The sequence below is a fragment of the Phytophthora sojae genome, assembly GCF_000149755.1.
Source record: "Phytophthora sojae unplaced genomic scaffold PHYSOscaffold_6, whole genome shotgun sequence".
In the NCBI taxonomy this organism is placed as follows: domain Eukaryota; phylum Oomycota; class Peronosporomycetes; order Peronosporales; family Peronosporaceae; genus Phytophthora; species Phytophthora sojae.
Window position 1 is genome coordinate 3,681,408 of NW_009258120.1, and position 17,813 is coordinate 3,699,220.

A 17,813-nucleotide genomic window follows, 5' to 3' on the forward strand; every position below is an offset into this window, starting at 1 on the left:
CTCACGGCGTGGCCGGGACCTCAATTTCGATGTGGTGAGGAGTGACCTTGGCCGAGTCGAACTGCATGATCCGCTCGCGATGCTCCTCGCTGCATACCGCAGGCGCACGCAGCTTTGCAGAGTACACGCAGGTGCTGGGCTCTTCAATGTTGAAGAGCTCCATCGGCTCAGGGCCACACTCGAGCTTCACCGTCATGGATCGGTTCGGGCCGTTCCAGCACTTCTGTCCATTCGAGAACTTGATCTCCTCAACAGCGGTATCGACTGAGGCCGAAGCACCATCAACAGAGCCCTCGTCATCGGACGCATTGAGCTTCTCAAACTCCTCCATGTCGCCCAACTTGGTGTGGTCCTGAGTCGCCTTGCCGAAGAAGCAGATCTTGTACTTGTACTGGCCCGCGTTCGATTCCACACACTTTTCACGCAGGGCGAAGTAGACGTGGTCGACGCCGTAGTCCTTCTCCAGCACCTTCTGGACCTCGGACAGCTCTTTCTCCTTCTCCTCCAGCTCCTTCTTCGTGTCCTCGTGCTGCTTACGCGTCACCAGCGCTTGGCTTCGCTCGTAGCGCTCGCTAGCCGCCAGCTCCTCGTAGAGCTTGTCAATAGGACGCGTCTCCACCTCCGGCAGCGTCAGATCCTCCTCCTCCTCCTGTTCCTCCTCGGCCGCAGCCGGAGCTTCAGTCTCCGGCTCGGCCTGTGTCTCAGCAGCTTCGACTCCTTCAGCCGCCTCGGCCGCAGCCTTCTCCAGCGCCTCCTTCGCCTCCTGCGCCTTCTTCTCCTCTCTCTCCTTCCGCTCTTCAATGAGCTTCTCAATGCGGCGCGTCTCCTTCTGCCTCTCCTCGTCCCTGACCTTAAAAGCCTCATCCTGCTCCTCCATCGGCGTCTTGGGCAGATCCTCGTCCCCTTCACGAGCCGCCCCCCGCTCCTTGCGGATGATCGGGATCAGCTCGTGCTTGGCCGAGACGCCGTTGCGTCCGATCTCGAGGATAATGGACGCTAATTGCTCCTTCGACAGCCCCAGCAGCCCCAACTGACTCAAGATCTCCTGCTTGCTGGCCTGCACGCGGCTCTGCTTCTCCTCCTGCTCCAGCCTCTCCTCCTCCCCCTTGCGGGCCTCCAACTGCTCCGCCATCACGCGCAGCGACGCGGCCGAGGCCTCGACCTCCGCCTTCTTCTGCTGCTGCTCGTCCCAGAGCTTCTGCGCCTCCGCGGCCAGCGCCACGCGGTCCTTGAGCCCGGCCTCCACCTGCTCGATCAGGTCCTTCTTGTCGGCCTTGAAGCTCTGCATGCGAGCCGCGCAGTCCGACGCGCAGCCCGCGCCGCTCGCGTACTCGTCCGAGCCGTCGCAGCAGTCGCAGACGCCGTCGTTCACGCGTGACGTCGGCACGTCCGCGGCGAAGAAGCCCGCGTTGGCGCAGTGGAACACCGCGGCCGTGTGCGAGCAGGCCGACGTGCCGGGCTCGTCGCTGCCGTCCGCGCAGTCGCAATAATTGTCATTAATGCGCGAGAGCTCCAGGCGCTGCTGCCCGTTGTCGCACGTGAACTACATGCATATGGATAGTGTCGAGAACTGGTTAGAGAATAATTGGCATAAACGTTCTGAGACGTGGGAAGTTTAAGCTAGTGTTAAACTTTTTAGAGAATAGCAGGCATGTGTGTACGTACGCTGGAGACGGCGCTGAGCTTCTGCTGCAGCTCGGGAGAGATCCCGCGCCAGTCCGAGGCGCGCACGCACAGAGAAAGCAGCGCCAGCGACGTCGCGAGGTGCTGGAAGGCCATGGCGCAACAAGGTGACGTGTCAGCAAGTTCGGTTCTGGCGAAATGGGTAACGGACTCGGATTTGCGCAACTTATGGGATTTTAAAGCAACTTAAGCGTAAAATAGGCAACTTCAAGGTCTTGTTGACCTCTTTGTCGTACTTGATGGTGTTGAACGGCAACAGACGGCAATGACTATCAGGCATTGCAGGCACTTGAACCCTTAGGCTGCAGCAACGAGTGCCTCTTGCTGCTCGATCTGTTGCTCGAGCACAGCAGCTTCCTCGTCGGTGAGCTCTTGGAACCTGTTCTCGTTCTCCTTTTCCCTCTCGGCCGCCTCAGCCTCCAGGATCTTGGCCATCTTGGCCGCGAGAGCCGCCGCCTTGTTTGCGCGAGGGCGACCGGCGTCTACCGGCCGCGATGAAGGCCATAGTACTCGGTCGAGGAGGCAGCAGCAGCATCGACGACGTCGTGGACTCCGGCGACTCACCAGACGTGAGCAGTAGTGGGGCCTTGGGGGCAAGAGGGGGCAGCCGCGGCTGCGATTCCGTCGACCACGCTGTCCCTGGAGTCACGGAGATCGTCATTGTAGTAAACTGTTGCTTGATGTTGCTTCGAACGAGGTAGAAATGAATATGAAGCGGTGTGAGCGAAGCGAGCGGCAAGGTGTAAAATATTGCTAGCCAGCCAGCTACAGCCAGTTGCCGGTGGCGTCGCCAGCATTCGAAGTCTGGCGGCATGCAGGGGCACTCCACTTCAACTTCAGTGTCGATTGAAGCGGTACCATGTACCTATGATGTATACATTGTAGACGAAAACAGTGTCGAGCCGAAGTACTTCCAGTATCCGCAGGTTGCGTCAGCGTTGTATGGGTAGCTATCACCCTCACGAGTGCTGATGGGGTAATAAGCGCTCAACTTGCGTCGGTGGAGTTGGCAAAGCTTGTGTACTATCTTACTGCGATATCCGCGGCCGGCGCGGCCGGAGGGATTCTTCAAAGAGTGGGGACGTAATGAGCAGGGGTGACCGATCAAATACTGAGTAAGGGTAACTGAACCACCTCACGTTAACCCATACAAACCTGTTTCATACAGAAATCAGGGAACACAAAGCTGCATTGCTAGATTGGGGGCTAGACCTGTGGGTCTGGGGTGAATGCGAAAATATGTCTAGAGCTAGCACTGCATCCAAGTTTGGGTAGCGTCGGACAAGAATCGAGGCCGATAGCGCGCGCTGAAGTGGCTCCATAGTAAAGTGCACGGGATAAGTGGGCCAGGAGCGTGCATGCGCAGCACATAAGCAGATCGTACGTTTTCTCAATACTACACCTTTTCAACTTCAAAACTGCAAATTGTAAGTTCAAAACAGCAAAAGGTAAGTTCAAAACTGCACGAGCAGAGACCAGGCTAGCTTCGTACTTTTATACACAGCTCATTGGTTGGCACGCAGCATAGCTAGCCAATAGGTAAATTGTACTCTATAATCGTATACGATGATTGATATCATTCAGTTTGTAATATACATTTATAGAGTATTGTTGTTTTGATGTTACCTTTTGCTGTTTTGAACTTACAATTTGCAGTTTTGAAGTTGAAAAGGTGTAAACGTAAGTGAAGCCGGATGGTATCCTGGAGACGCCTGAAATAGTTGGCTGCAACTCACCACCACAAGCACTGTTTTGATATCCAAAGCTATGTATAGATTTCCAAGACGTCACTCGCGCCTCCAGCCCTGCCAGTTATTTCCCTGAGAAGGTTTATTCGCTGAAATTAGTTGCCAAAGTTCGCTTCTGCAGATTACAGGTCATCTGCTTCATTTTGATTTGCTATTTGTATCGACAGGTAGCCGAAAAAAGGGAGGCGATTGAAAATAATCTCAATCGAAGCATAATGTCCGCTCGTCGATCTTGATCACACGCCTCACCCCACAAAGCTATAAATCGCACACGAGTCAAACGAGATTCTGCGCTTTACAATGGTGGTTTTCAAGCCGAAATTGGTGCAGCCGTTCAAAAGAAAACTTATATCAAAATTAAGTGGCCGAAGACCGGTCGCATTACCCTTAGTGCGCGCAAAAGTTGTGGTGGGTAGCTACACCTTTTCAACTTCAAAACTGCAAATTGTAAGTTCAAAACAGCAAAAGGTAACATCAAAACAACAATACTCTATAAATGTATATTACAAACTGTATGATATCTATCATCGTATACGATTATAGAGTACAATTTGCCTATTGGCTAGCTGTGCTGCGTGCCAACCAATGAGCTGTGTATAAAAGTACGAAGCTAGCCTGGTCTCTGCTCGTGCAGTTTTGAACTTACCTTATGCAGAATTGAACTTGGAATGCAGTTTTGAAGTTGAAAAGGTGTAGTAGCCGAGGAATGCCCGTCAGAAATCTTGGGAGGGTTTGACTTCAACAAAACATGGTACATGTACTACACGAACCTGCATATACTCCACACTCGGCGGGCTGTCTTGTCGAGGATACTCGAGCAGGGGTCCTTGTTAATCGAGAAGCTCTTTTATAGCGACCCGAATCAGTGAGCTGGACACGGTTTTCCAGGCTGAAGTCATCCCAAAGTTTCCTCTGTTCTCGTTCTCAGCTGCACGAAGCTTAGTCATCTTCGATTTCTTGAGGTTTGGTACTTAGCATGTTTACACATATTAACCCCCTTGCTACACGATAGCTGAGCCGGCTTCGTCTTGGGCCGGTTGCAGGTTCGACGGGGTCCACTGCGTCGTCTCTAGAGGCGAAAATGCCGTGAAAGGCAGAGGCATCGACAACTCCATCATAAAGTTCGGGTTGACGAGCTGCTCCGCGTGGGTACCAACAGTACACGCTGTTGCACGGATGAAAGGGGCTTCGTGGGGAATCGGGTCGATCGTGGTCGGGTCGAAAGTGTCTTGCATACTTGGACAGACCTTCTTCGTCAGCCTCGACTCTACTGCCTCCGCCTCAGCCTCACCGAGCTTGCGCTTCAGTCTCGCCTCGCGCTGGCGCTGATGTAGACGCTTCTGACTGGCGTTCGCCTTGCGGCGGTGGAATTCGCAGAGCCCGTGAAGGCTGCCGTCGACTTGATGGCGCGGGGATTGGTGCAGATCTTGCTTCGGTAGCCGCACATCATGAGGAGCGGCACGGTCGATTGCAGCTCATTGAAGGGGGAGGACATGCTGGACTTGGGGGCTTGCTGGCTGTGCCGCGCGACTATGAATTAAATACTGTGTGCCATGCATTGTACGGTTCTTCAGCCGCATTGATTTTCCCGGGGTGACTCGCCACGAGGTCCAGGTAGGATAACCCTATCGTGACCGATCGAAAAGAGACCTTGTGACGGGATTCCGTATTCTCAACGAGCTCAGAGATGCACAGCCACACACACACACGCACACACAGACCTTCATCACCGGCTTTGACGACTTCATGCGGCGCTTCACGCTGCACAAAATAATGCCGACGATAAAGAATTGGCTGTAGCTATATATTGTTTGCCGTCGCAGTAGCGACGTCATTTCAGAGGCCGTTGCCGAGGCTATATTGAGCTAACTGGCCGTGCTCAGGTCCCGGACAGAGTGCGGCTGTATTTCTGTATTTCGGCTCGTGTCGAGGTGGTCTTCGAGCTGCGCGCTGCTGCAAGCCTCCTGAATGTTCCCAGCCATGGTGATTTGGATTCAAATGATAGCCATCTTCAACGAGTCGCAGTGCAAACCGCTAGCAGCAGTGTGATCTTGAATCGCGGTCACAGCATGGCGCTGTCTACCCCTGTGGATTGTGCAACGGAACGTGAATGCCACGCCAAGGATACAGTGCTGCCGTCGATTTTGCCATTTGTAACAATGTTCCGTCGACCTCCCGTGGATGAGGTGGTTTAAAGAGCAACAGATGGTTGGCAGCTCGTAGTTAGTGAGGCGGCGTTGATGTGATTTGGGCGTACGATGGCAACACTTTTGCATGAAGCTGTTGCATTTGGCGTCATCTCCTTGATATTCTGGACTACGTGGCGACCGGCATCCTTTGGTAGCCCAGGCAATTGATGATCCAAGGTATTTGGCTGTTGCAGTTGACCATGCGTTTAGGCGCATTACCTGAATATCGCGACGACTGCACCGCGGAAGTTGGCAAACATCCACAGTTTTTGACTGTGATCGACGATTTCTAGTTGAGTAAACTGGCACACGTCTACATGCACGTGTACGCACGTTGTTTTCAAGTGATTTGCCACAATGACCCTCAACACGAAACATTATTTGAGTTCGACTTGTGGGGTTTCTCTCCGCTGCCAGGTCCTTTCTGCTGCAATTAGCAAAATGATGCTAATCATCGTCGTATGACCGAGCCGTAGCGAGCCCGATGCCTCTAACGAATGCTGTTGTAGCATCAAATTTATCGCTGTGCACCTTTCAGGGGAACGGACCTCAAGTATTCCAGTGTAAGGAGGCCGACGACACGGCGAAGGACGAGACGGTGGGCGCGGCAACCACGCTGTACGACGGCGTTGAAGTAGACGGCAGCGTGGGACGTGAATCCGGCTGGCATTGTGGTCGGCAGGATCTGCTGCGCGGTACCGAGGGATCTACTGGATCTTCGGGCCCGCTGGACTCCGCGAGCCCCACGACGGAGCTCACTTTGGGTTTTGACGGCCAGCGAGCAGGCCCGAGGAACGCGCGTTTGGCAGCAAGCGCAACAAGCGGTGAACGGACGAACGACAGGTGGACGAACGGCGGTGGACACTAACGACGACCTCGGTGGACGGCTGCGGCGTGAACGACAGCAGAGTGGCGAACAGGAAGCACGTGGCTTCCGAGTTCTTCGACGGCTGCGACGAGTAGGGCAGGCGCGTGTGGGCGTACGCCCGAGTGGCTAGAAGAGCGACTACGGAACTGAGTCGTGCGCGTTCGACGTAGACGTGTATTTGTAGTTAGTCGGTGGTTGACACCGCGCTAGTTCATCTAAATAAAGTAGGTGTTGCTGCCAGTCGGGCACGCACCGGTGCAGTGTCTTACGCTTGGACACTGTCGGCCATCCGGACTTTCGACCGCATCAGCACGGTCGCGACCAAACCCCAAGCGTGTGGGGCACCAAACACGTTGCACCAGGTCAGTTTAAACTCTATCTTCAGCTGCTATCCGGTTTGACAAAGATCTGAAAAACTGTCGTGTCATTCGGTGAAGGTGGTCCCATGCAGACCTTGGCCGGCCTGAATTTGAGAGAGCACGATTGGGTAGGATAAAGCCATGCATTCGACAGTCCCACGGCCTGCACAACTCGGTAAATTACTCCGTCCACATTTCACGAAGCTATTATACCACGCTTTTGATATTATCAGTGGCTGGCGTTTGATATGCACTCGGTAAAAGATAACACATCCTAATAGACGTCCTAAGATGTCCTATTGTCCTAAAAAATGCGGTATATTACTTGCAGTTTGCTCATAAACGGTACCAAAAATTAGGACAACACAGCTCGTTTTAGGACGAACGGGCTGGTTAGGAGCTGTCCTAATAGGACAGCCACGATTCACTTACCGAAATCTGTCCTAATAGGACAACAACAATTCACCTAAATGAGGATCTGTCCTATTAGGACACTTAGTCGAGTAATAACCGAGAGCTGTCCTACTAGGACACTTAACTGCCTAGAACGGGCAGTTGTCCTATTAGGACACTTTGTTGACTATAACTGGGAGCTGTCCTATTAGGACAAATGGAATTTTTTGGCAACTCGTTAGCAAGGGCTCTCGTTGAAGCAGGACTGCATTATCAGCGTCTGAACACCGTACTATCCTACTTAAAGTCCGCATAGCCAGCTGGGATGCCTGGCACTACTGGCGGAGCATGCTGCGGAGCCGTCTGGAGTCCCTTCTTGATGTCGTCAATGCGCTGGAGATAGCGGGCTGCTTCTTGCTTGGTGCCTTCAATGAAGGTAAGCAGGCTAGGGTGTGTACCCACTCGCGACGCGAAGTCACGATTGTACTTTTCCAGCGGATTGTTGGTGCGGTTAACGATGTCAACACCGCACCGCACCATTTCATGAACGTTCCAGGTCGTGACATCAAATCGCTGCGTCCAGGTCTTGAGGAAATAGTTCCAAAAAGTATTCCATTTTGTTTTCGCGCCGGTCTCGTCGACAATACTCCTCACGTACCTCACACCCTACAATGCAGCCATTTATCAGAATAGGTCAGACACAAAAAATTGGTCACCCCAAAAAATAGTCCACACCTTTTCAGCGATTTGGTCCTCCGGGATAACTGTGAGAGTGTCGAGCTTTCCTGGGCTGAGAGCGTCCTTGATTTGGTCTTCGGGTAGCCGCAGCTCAAGCATTTTCCGACGGAGGGCCTGTTTCCAGTGGAACAGGCACCCAACGAGGTTCGCAGTCGGAAATTGCTCCAGCACAGCGTTGATAAGGGCGGACTCAAAGTCACACGTGACATGTTCGGGCTCCAGCTGGCGGTTGCTCAGGATCACGAGCTCGTTGAGAACCCGCCAGTACGTTTTTTGGGACTTGCCTTGCACCAGTACATAGCAAACAGGCACGTAGAGGTCGACAGAAGGCTCGAAAGCCATCACAATCAGACACTGACTGAACGGCTTAGGAACCACCGCAAATGTTCCGTCAATGAACAGCGTGATCTTCGGGTACCGTAGAATTCGAGCCAAGTCGGGATGGGCCAGTCCGATCAGACGTTGCATTCCGGTGCCCGCGGCGGTGGGGTGGACAACGCTGAACTGAAGAAAGGCCCTCGCATCCATGTCACTCACGCACCGAACAGCTTGGGTCAGAATGGCTTCAAAGACATCACCGCCAGAGCAATCCTTGCGCGTGTGCTTGATGATAGAGACGGCCGGCTCCGCAGGGATGATCTTGAGCGCAATACCTTCTCCGCCGTAGCGAAGCTTGAGATCGTCGTACACCTCTTGCCGCAGGACCGCCGGTGGGGTTGACATCTTGGTGATGCTAGAGCGCTGGAGCTCCACTCTTATCTCCTTGCGCACGTCCACCACTTCTGGCTTGGGCTCATCCTTACAGCTGTGCACACTCTTCTCGGCGACGACGGCTCCTCCTCGGACAATCAGTCTTGCCTTGCATCCCTCACGAAACTTCTTGCAGCTGTAGTAGATCGTGTTTGTTTCCGGGCATGTGCGCTTAACACAGAATGAATACCCGCCGTGGTCCATGACAAGAAGGTTGGGCTCTCACACTTAGGCTGCAAAAAGTGAAATTGCTGGCAGCACTGCACTGTGGGGTCTGACATTCGACGAGTGGCTAGGATGAGCCCGTAATTACGCGTAAATAACGTTGCGAACGCTCTAAAATACGCGTACCACACATTGTGGTCACCAATAAAACGCGTAATATTCATAAAACTAGGTTTTAGGACAGCTCGTAGGACGTAATTATTATATTCTGTTACGAAGGATTATACGAGTTTTAGGACATCTCACGGTAATTTTCGAGAGTTTTTTAGGACAATTAGGACACTTTAGGAATCGTTTTAGGACGTGTTATCCGACACCATGCACTCTTTATCGATGCAAGCTAATGAGCTGTGTATGTGGATCGTGGTTTTGTCTAGACAGAACTACATCAACGTTGACTGGAATGCAAGCTACTGGGTCATACGAGGAGTGAGCTACTACTATCGCCCAGCGACGTTGGAGAGCTCATCGCACACCCCTTCGGGGGGTCGACGTCGGAGAGTAGCAAAGCGAGGATGTCCATATCGGTCTGTGTAAAACCAGAGGCGTTGGGCTCTTCGGCATCGTCGAGTTTGAAGGGAATGGGGCCCACAACAAGAGACTGTTGTCTGGTCAAACAAGCTTTCTTCTTCTGGCGAACCTCGATCGCCCCAGTCGGTCGACGCTTCCGTCGCTCTTCGCGGTGGCGCTGATGAAGACGCTGCTGGCTTGCGTTTGCTTTGCGACGGTGGAACTCGCAGAGGTTGTGGAGAGAACCGTCGATTTTCGTAGCGCGCACGTTGGTACAGACCTTACTGCGGTAGCCGCACTGCATCAGCAGCGACGTGGATGTCGGGATTGCATCAAAGGCAGCGAACATGGGGAAGAAGTAAGCGGTGATGGTTGCAAGTCGAGAAATGGTACCGGCGGGCGGGTAACGATTGGATCAGCGCTCTACTGTACAGCTACTGTAGCTTGAGCTTGAATTGGTGACGAGATCCGTCTGTGGGCAGCGCGCGGCAGGATTCTGTCCGTCCTCGCGAGAGCGACCATCGCTCATCCAACTTGTCCTGGATTTGGGCGTGCCTGGTGCCTGCGCAAATCGTTTCGTCCTCGCCATGTGAAGCTTATCTGCGCCATATTATTGGCATGCGCCCTGCAGCGTCCAGCGCGGCACTTGATGTGCTGGACGCTTTTGGAGTCAAGTGTGTCAACGGCAGTTCAGTAGGTCACTCATTACTGCAAGGATCTATCTGACCAGAGCATGCAAGCACCAGCGGAAACCCAACTTGAAGGTTTTCAAGCAGCCTCAGCCAGCGTGCACGACCGCAATATATGTAAATCCATCGGTTGTAGCCTCATTACATGTACTGCAGCGATGCATGCAGCCGCATCTGCGGATGAGCATCAGCGACCGCTCTCAGGGGCGGCAAGTTGCAGCTGGAATTCAGTACTGTACTGTATCATCAACGCGCGTTCGAATCCATCGCGCCCTGCAATCGCTGCGATACCGTACATTCATTCCGCGTTGATCTGGCTGGTAGCATTGGTGTCTATCCACCAGCTTGAGCGAATCTTGAGCACACACATTCACATTTGATCTTTTGGGTGAGTTCCATGATCAGCATTCCTGCGTCATTGAATGCAGTGACAATGGCGCGATATAATATAATACATGTATCTAGATATCTTGGAGATGACTAGTTCTCGGAACCTGTTCCTGTTTGCTGCAGACCCGACATCGATGGCGACTCGCCAAGGCAACTGCGAGCGCGATTGACCAGCGAAAGACTGGGGCATGCGCCACTACGCTAGATGTAGACGACATTGATATCCTAGTTTTCCCAGGAGGTAAATCTACCCTCGTTCGGGGGTATATCAAAAATACATGCGGTTTAACGTTAGGTGGTGGAATGTATATATGGTCACACGATGATGTAGCTCACGTCGTCCACGGACACGGGCGAGTTTGGCGGACAAGTGGCGGTCGGCTGCGGTCGCGCATCCTGTAGTAGCAGCTCCAGCAGCTCCATATCCACGGGCTCACAGGCCGTGGAGAAGGTGAAATCTTCAGCGAAGACGCCTGAGGGGCATCCATAGTGTTTGCTGGCGACGTCAAGCGGCGGGTTGACCGCATCGAACGGAATGGGATCCATGGAGATGGAGCCAACTGGGTCCCGAACGGCCAGACACTCTTTCTTCGCTGGGCGACCGTCCTCCGCTTCAGCTCGTCGTCGCTTGACCCGTTGCTCGCGTTGCCGCTTGTGCAGCCGCTGCTGGTTGGCGTTGGCCTTGCGGCGGTGGAACTCGCAGAGCTTGTGCAGCGAGCCGTCGATCTTCGTGGCGCGCGCTTTGGTGCAGACTTTACTGCGATAGCCGCACTGCATGAGCAGCGACGTGGCCGTCGGGAGCTCGTCGTAGCTGGGGAACATGCTTGCTGTGTTTAAAGCGGTCGAGGGAGGTTGGCTGCAAGTTGATTAATGAATGACCCTGTGTCGGGCCGACAGTCGGGAAGCGGACGGAATGGAGGAGGGGATCTCCACTCTCCATTCGGTAGTTGAATCACGGGCCCTGACGACCAGAGATAAGACCGTATGGGCGGCGCCCCCCAGGATTCTGTCTGCCCACCGTTCGCCGGGCGATGGGCAATCGCAGGCTGCTTACAATACTCGCATCAACAACTGGAAAACGTCGTGTCGGCTATGTGCGTGCGTGCAGCACGGCAATCAACTGAATCGGCAACGATGGTCCACTTGACGGCCAAGAAATTGTCCTCACTGGACACTTCCCTATCTTTTCGAGCTCGCAGGCGCCGCAAAGGCGGCGCTGACCCCGCCGCAACTCGCGCCGTAGACTGTACAGTGTACGCGCGCAGCTTGGGCGTCGCCGAGTCGCTCATGGCAAGATCCTAATCGGTGTGCTGCATTGAGTGGGTGGCGGTACAGAAGCGATCTTGCTGACGCGCTGGTCGCCAACGGAATCGTGATCGTGGGAATTTTTGGGTGCGTCTGGCCCTGCCCCTGCCAGATGCACCCCCTGGCCGCGCTCACGCAGGAAAGCTGAAGCGCAAGAATAAGCTGGAGGAGTTCGAACCGTAAAGCTCCAGCGACAACAGCATCAGCTGCTGCACTTTGAGGATAATACTGTAGCTGCTCGGCTCGGCATCTTGCACCACCGCATCGAGCCCCGCCGCGACGACCTACAAATTTGTTTCTCGTGCACCGGTGCATGTCCATGGTGCTACAGTATTGGCTACCATCGATGGTCTGGAGCGAGCTACATCTTTCAGCGTTGATTGAACGCAGGTTAGTAATATCAGCTGAATGCCCGAGGGTGTCCTCCTGCTGTTGATAGCTTTGGCAACGCGCGTTCTTGGAAACAGCAAGGCCCCTTCAAGCTGGCATTCCAAAGCCTTTGTAGTGCTTGAATCAAAAAGACCAGCTAGGCATCCGGTGGCCCTCGTGGATAGCGGGGTCGAATCTCTGCTGCTTATATTCATGGCCCATGACTATCCGTGACCATAGAAACAGCAGCTCTACCGACTACGAGACCGATCCAATCGAATCTACTCGCGCCGGCGTCACCGACGGTGAAGTTTATCCTTCACGGCGGGTTCGCATCCAGGCGTCATTGCCCCGTGAGCGCATCCCTCGGGGGGAGTGGCCCAAGAGTCCAGTTTGAGACCCTGCCTTTTCGGCCGATCGCTGACGCCCTAATGACGTCGTTACAAAGTCAATTTTTGAATCAAGGCCCACTGCTGCCTGCGAAGAGCAGCGTAATGAGGTGTAGCTGAGGCTGAGGCTGAGGCTGGCGCATGCACTACAGCGACGCTGTTGTCGCCTCGCAGTTAGCTCGCGTCTTAGCCTGCTGCCGTCGATCGACAGCAACTTTTCCAACCCGAGACTTCGACTCCTACCGTAGTTGCTGTGGCAGCAGTACACGTATTGTACTCGCCTGTCACGCGCGAGTCGCGCGTGTACGGTTGAGTCGCGCGGCGCGACTCAACCGTATCCAGCATGTCAAGCCTAATCAGGGGGAAACTTCGAGAATCCGTCAGCGCAGATGCGAGCTTCCTGCGAGTATTGTACTTCTAACGGCGAGTCGCCTTGCGATTGCGCCACACTCACACAGAAATCCGGTCAAATGATACTGATGCGGGACTGCAACTGCAGCAGAGGCCCAAGGGATGCGCCGCTGACTGTCACCGCTCATTCCTCAATTTGCGGCAACTACCCCACACCCACCCACTCAACACCAGCATGCTCGCCCTCTTCGAGGAGGCCCCGACGTCCACGTCACTGCTCATGCAGTGCGGGTACCGCAGCAAAGTCTGCACCAATATGCGCGCCACCAAGATCGACGGCTCGCTGCACAAGCTCTGCGAGTTCCATCGCCGCAAGGCCAACGCCAACCAACAGCGGCTGCACAAGCGCCAGCGCGAAGAGCGCGTCGCGCGCCGAAAGCCCGAGGCTGCCACGAAGGCGAAGGAGGACCGCCCGACCAAGAAGCTCTGCCTCAACATTGACATCCCCACCGACCCGATCGCGGCCGATCCAATCCCCTACGTTGCGGCTGAAGCCCCGCTGGACCAGTTCTACCCAAGCGGGTTCTTCGCCGGAGAGCCAACCACCCCCACGAGCCTCGCGATCGTGGACATGGAGCTGCTGGAGCTGTTGCTGCTCGACGCGCAGCCGCAGCCGCTGTCTCTGTTGCTTCCACCCAACTCCCCGACCTCCGTAGACGAAGACAACTCGATCGTTGTGCAAGCAAGATGTCCTAGATTTATTTACGTGGCAACAATATACGTGTGTACTGTGCTCTGTTGATTTACGCATACACTGTGCTTTCGGGTGTACATTACTCTAACAGAAGAGACTTGGTTACCGAACAGCGGTCACTGTACGTGTCGTCTACATGTACGACTCGCAGACTATCATAGGAATACGACCCGGTCGATGGCGCCCCATCTCATTCCCGTTGTCTCCGCGAACGATAAAGCTCTCGCCGATAGGCACCAGGGACTACCCCGTCTAATGAGAGCGACCGTGACAATAATAGTGACCAAGGAGCTGCACGGCTTGACTTTACCAGCATTCGCCCCAACCTTCTTGCTAGGATGGTATTCAATTTTTGCCACGAGATCCGGTCCTGGCGTCGGCTTGCTACAGCTGCAAGGATTGCAAGACAACCGTGCTTGCACTGCAAGCACGGTTGTCTTCCCGATTGGGGCACGAATCGAGATATGGCGTGGTGGGCCTGTCGATTCGTGCTTGCTGGCAATCGGGGTCCCCCCCCGGGGTGATGCGTCAAGAGAGTGGGGAATGTATCCATGCGCGGCTGGCGCAGACTACAATTTTTTTCGGTGGAGCTGCGTGGTAGAGCTACAAAAGCACCATCGAAGCGTTGCTCATCCGTCTCCTTCGACTGGATTTATCACATCGAGCGCATCGCGAGTCGCCGATATATACGGCGGCATGATGCGCCGAGTCAAAGAGCAACAATTTCTCCTGGATATCCTCCATGTTGAAGCGAGACGAACATGACGGGCAGTGAATAATGCAGACACCGTGATCAGGCTAAGGTCTCTTCTTCAGCGTCTCCTTCCAGGCACCAACCATTGCTCAATTCACTACCAAACCAGCAGACTTACTAAACTGACCCCTCGCCAGCCCGAGATGAACTTCTTCGACGACGCCGCAGCCTCCACGCCGCTGCTCATGCAGTGCGGCTACCGCAGCAAGGTCTGCACCAACCCCCGCGCCACCAAGCTAGACGGAACCCCGCACAAACTCTGCGAGTTCCACCGCCGCAAGGCTAATCTGAACCAGCAGCGACTGCACAAGCGACAGCGCGAGAAGCGAGCCGCTCAAGAACTACGCGAGTCGGTCGAGAAGGACCTCGAGGCTGCGGAGGATCACTCGGCCAAGAGGGCTCACCTGAGTGTCGAGCCGATCGTGCACTGGTCCACCGATGACACCTGCTACTACGGACTTGGCGGATACGAACACCCCACGCAGCAGACTTCCAGTGTTGGCGAGACGCTATTGCCTCGTATGGGGTCCCAGGACATGGACATCCTGGAGCTGCTGCTGATGGACATGCAGTCGCTGCCTCCTCTTGCAAGCGCGCCGCCTGCCTCCGTGGACTATGAAAACTTCGTTGACGTGTGAGCGTTTAGACAGTTGGTGTGTGTACATATAAAGGAAATGGTATCAGCAAGTTGTGAGATCAATTACCACGATGAAGACTGCGATAGGACGATAGGGCCACGCCTTGGCTAAACCAAGTTGGTTTGTCGGTCTCATGTCCATGATGCTCTCCGCGTACTGTACAAAGGGAATCGTATTCGAGCCGGAAGATAAAACATGTAAAGTATATCGGCGCCCCATCACTCGCGCGAGCCATTTCAAATGGCCCATTACTGTATCCCCGCTCACCGAGCGGTCAACCTTGCTAGTCAGGAATGATATTTGCAAGTTGCATTGTAACAGCTCAGGTATCCTCGGTTTCGTTGCACGAGCCCAATGCGTGCTGCCAAAAATGAGGTAAGTTACCGTACTTTGGAAAGTATCTCTCTTCAATATTGCAGATGAAGACCCCCAAGGCAGTTCAGCTATGTCTTATGCCGATGCAATAGCCGCATTACATTTGCTGTCACAGGTGTCACTTGCTGTTGCCAAGCAATGTTACGACCGACAGCCATATTTGGCAGCAAGCTGCTAACGGTGCTTCGTTGCTTACGGGGCTTTTGGCCGAGCGTACACTTATCTCCCAGCGGCTCCTTCCCACATGGCAATGGCCACACTATGGCGATCCTCAATAGAAAAATCCTCACGCAGCAGTTCGCTGCCATCTCTCGATTCGTGCCTCGTCACAAGGCGCGTGGAACTCCTACCTTCCGAACTGCTACACTGTCCGTCCGTCTCAACTGCGTTTTTGCTGTGCAAGGCTTGCGTAAGAACCAGGTTTTCGCTGTGAAATTTATGAAATAACTCGCAGCTTCATTCATTTTAGGCAAGTCTACCAACGAATGAATGACATACTCCGAACTGCATCCGATATCCAACCTCGCTGTTGCAGGTGAATGAGCATCAACCTGAGCTCTTAAAAACTGTCCTCGTATCCCCTACAAGGTCAGCCGCCATAGAGCAAGCTCCTCTTACTTATCGTACTCGCCGCTGCCGTAAAGAACAGTGCGAACTTCGCACTGCGAAGCCCACGCAAGTCTCGCGTTGCGGGACGATATAATATGTACATCCCCCTTGGCGGAACTGATGAGCTGAGTTTCCCTGACAAGTCTGGATATTGTCACTCCACTGACAGGCCCTGCCTTCAAGATGGTGCACACCGACAACGGAAATATTGGAGACTTCGACAAATACTCGCCACTCGGCTAGGTTGTCGACGAGGTCTCCACCACTATTCAACTTGCAGCCAACCATCACAGCCACCGTGCTCAAACTCACAAGTATGAACGCCTACTTCGACGAAGTCCCCACCTCCGCATCGCTGCTCATGCAGTGCGGATACCGCAGCAAGGTCTGCACCAACCCGCGTGCCACCAAGATCGACGGCACCCCTCACAAGCTCTGCGAGTTCCACCGGCGCAAGGCGAATTTGAACCAGCAGCGACTGCACAAGCGTAAGCGCGAGAAGCGCGCAGCTCAGCCGGCGTTTGAGTTTGACGAAGACCACCTGATCAAGAAGGAGTTCGAGCTAGCGAGTGAGTATCCAAGCAAGAGAGCGTGCCTGAGTGTGGACCCAGTTGTCTACCATTCTGCCCGCTCGTCTATCGATGGCTCTATCAACCTCCGCGGGTTTCGACAAGCGGAAACCACACCGCAAGTGTTTGGATTGCAGCGGATGAGGTCCGAGGACGTTGATACCCTGCAATGGCTGCTGATTGATATGCAGTCGCTGCCTCAGCTCGAGTCGTTTTTGCCAAACGTGGCAGTCTGCGAGGATGAGGACTCCATCATCGTGTAGTACTGTAGGAAAATGAAATCCTTCATGGGCGGTTATACCAGGACTTTACTTTCCATACTGTGTCTAAAGCGATCGGGCAGATATGTACACCCTTCAGCGTATATACTTGTACATCGCTCTTGCTTTTGCTGTTCACCTCGCCACTTGAGCTAAAAGGCAGGCTTGAGAAAACAATTCTCTGAAGTGCAGTAAGGCTCACAGCATTCCGGGATGTCATTACTACCAAGTCGTCGGCAAGTTGCCGACACTTGTCGCGAGTCAGTTTGGGTGGGGACCGGTCGCCGCCGTATTGAGGCCGTGTCTGTGCGGGCGAGGAGGATTAGACGGACAAGAGCAGCAACTACTAAGCAGAGTAATACATGCAAAACGTTCTGTCTTGTTGTTCCCAAAGCTAAATCACGACTGACCTCTTCGCTACTCCTACCTCTCTCGATCCTTATCCTGCGATCCTTGCGTATCCGCGTATCCGTGCCGCTCATCTCCCGCTCACCCTCTCTGATGACTTGAACCGTTCACTCGGGCGACCCTAGAAGCTGCCCACCATGCCATCCGTCCCCGAAATCCAGCCACGACGCCACGAAACCCTCTTTCCCTCCGAGGTATCTCCCAGTAGCAGCTTCCGGGTCTTCAGCTTCACGGCGACCCGGCCCATGACCCGCCGCTCCTCGCCCTAGTAGCATTGTAGCCTGTAGAAGCACGCTTGTCCTCGTGACACACTCTTCAAATGCTACTTGAGCTGGACTTGAACAGTACTGTACACTGTACAGTAGACACAGGACGAGGGACGAAATATGAGCGTAGGATACATGCTTAGAGAATCTTTGAGCCGCCCGAAAAAAATCGCGCTTACTTTATAATATATCGGCCGCCTCCAGTAGTGGGCCGCTACCAGCGG

General features: G+C 54.1%; 7 protein-coding genes across 7 annotated transcripts; 1 reads left to right on the top strand and 6 right to left on the bottom strand.

Moving 5' to 3' along the window:
* Position 1: 1 nt before the first annotated feature.
* On the bottom strand, positions 2-1,779 carry PHYSODRAFT_514136 (hypothetical protein; the record flags this gene model as incomplete). The annotated part of the gene is made up of 3 exons (XM_009533192.1): positions 2-646; positions 716-1,543; positions 1,666-1,779. The coding sequence occupies 3 exons, from the start codon at positions 1,777-1,779 to the stop codon at positions 2-4; spliced, it is 1,587 nt and encodes a 528-aa protein (XP_009531487.1).
* A 201-nt stretch (positions 1,780-1,980) lies between these two features.
* On the bottom strand, positions 1,981-2,497 carry PHYSODRAFT_303356 (hypothetical protein; the record flags this gene model as incomplete). The annotated part of the gene is made up of 2 exons (XM_009533193.1): positions 1,981-2,165; positions 2,248-2,497. The coding sequence occupies 2 exons, from the start codon at positions 2,495-2,497 to the stop codon at positions 1,981-1,983; spliced, it is 435 nt and encodes a 144-aa protein (XP_009531488.1).
* Positions 2,498-4,432: 1,935 nt separating this feature from the next.
* On the bottom strand, positions 4,433-4,926 carry PHYSODRAFT_256192 (hypothetical protein; the record flags this gene model as incomplete). The annotated part of the gene is made up of 2 exons (XM_009533194.1): positions 4,433-4,820; positions 4,877-4,926. 2 exons carry the CDS (start codon positions 4,924-4,926, stop codon positions 4,433-4,435), a joined length of 438 nt encoding a protein of 145 aa, XP_009531489.1.
* A 2,611-nt stretch (positions 4,927-7,537) lies between these two features.
* On the bottom strand, positions 7,538-8,320 carry PHYSODRAFT_511601 (hypothetical protein; the record flags this gene model as incomplete). Its single annotated transcript, XM_009533195.1, has 2 exons — positions 7,538-7,906; positions 7,976-8,320. The coding sequence occupies 2 exons, from the start codon at positions 8,318-8,320 to the stop codon at positions 7,538-7,540; spliced, it is 714 nt and encodes a 237-aa protein (XP_009531490.1).
* A 1,303-nt stretch (positions 8,321-9,623) lies between these two features.
* PHYSODRAFT_389715 (hypothetical protein) lies at positions 9,624-9,812 on the bottom strand (the record flags this gene model as incomplete). Its single annotated transcript, XM_009533196.1, has 1 exon — positions 9,624-9,812. A coding segment is annotated over one exon (189 nt), but the record flags the coding sequence as incomplete, so codon positions are not given.
* A 1,045-nt stretch (positions 9,813-10,857) lies between these two features.
* On the bottom strand, positions 10,858-11,364 carry PHYSODRAFT_511799 (hypothetical protein; the record flags this gene model as incomplete). The annotated part of the gene is made up of 2 exons (XM_009533197.1): positions 10,858-10,974; positions 11,176-11,364. 2 exons carry the CDS (start codon positions 11,362-11,364, stop codon positions 10,858-10,860), a joined length of 306 nt encoding a protein of 101 aa, XP_009531492.1.
* Positions 11,365-13,647: 2,283 nt separating this feature from the next.
* PHYSODRAFT_286731 (hypothetical protein) lies at positions 13,648-16,630 on the top strand. Its single transcript, XM_009533198.1, has one exon. It carries the CDS (start codon positions 14,608-14,610, stop codon positions 15,100-15,102), a length of 495 nt encoding a protein of 164 aa, XP_009531493.1. The 5' UTR covers positions 13,648-14,607; the 3' UTR covers positions 15,103-16,630.
* Positions 16,631-17,813: the final 1,183 nt, after the last annotated feature.

Excerpts from the sequence above, each read along its gene's own strand:
- PHYSODRAFT_286731 (XM_009533198.1), top strand. The coding sequence starts at position 14,608 with ATGAACTTCTTCGACGACGCCGCAGCCTCCACGCCGCTGCTCATGCAG.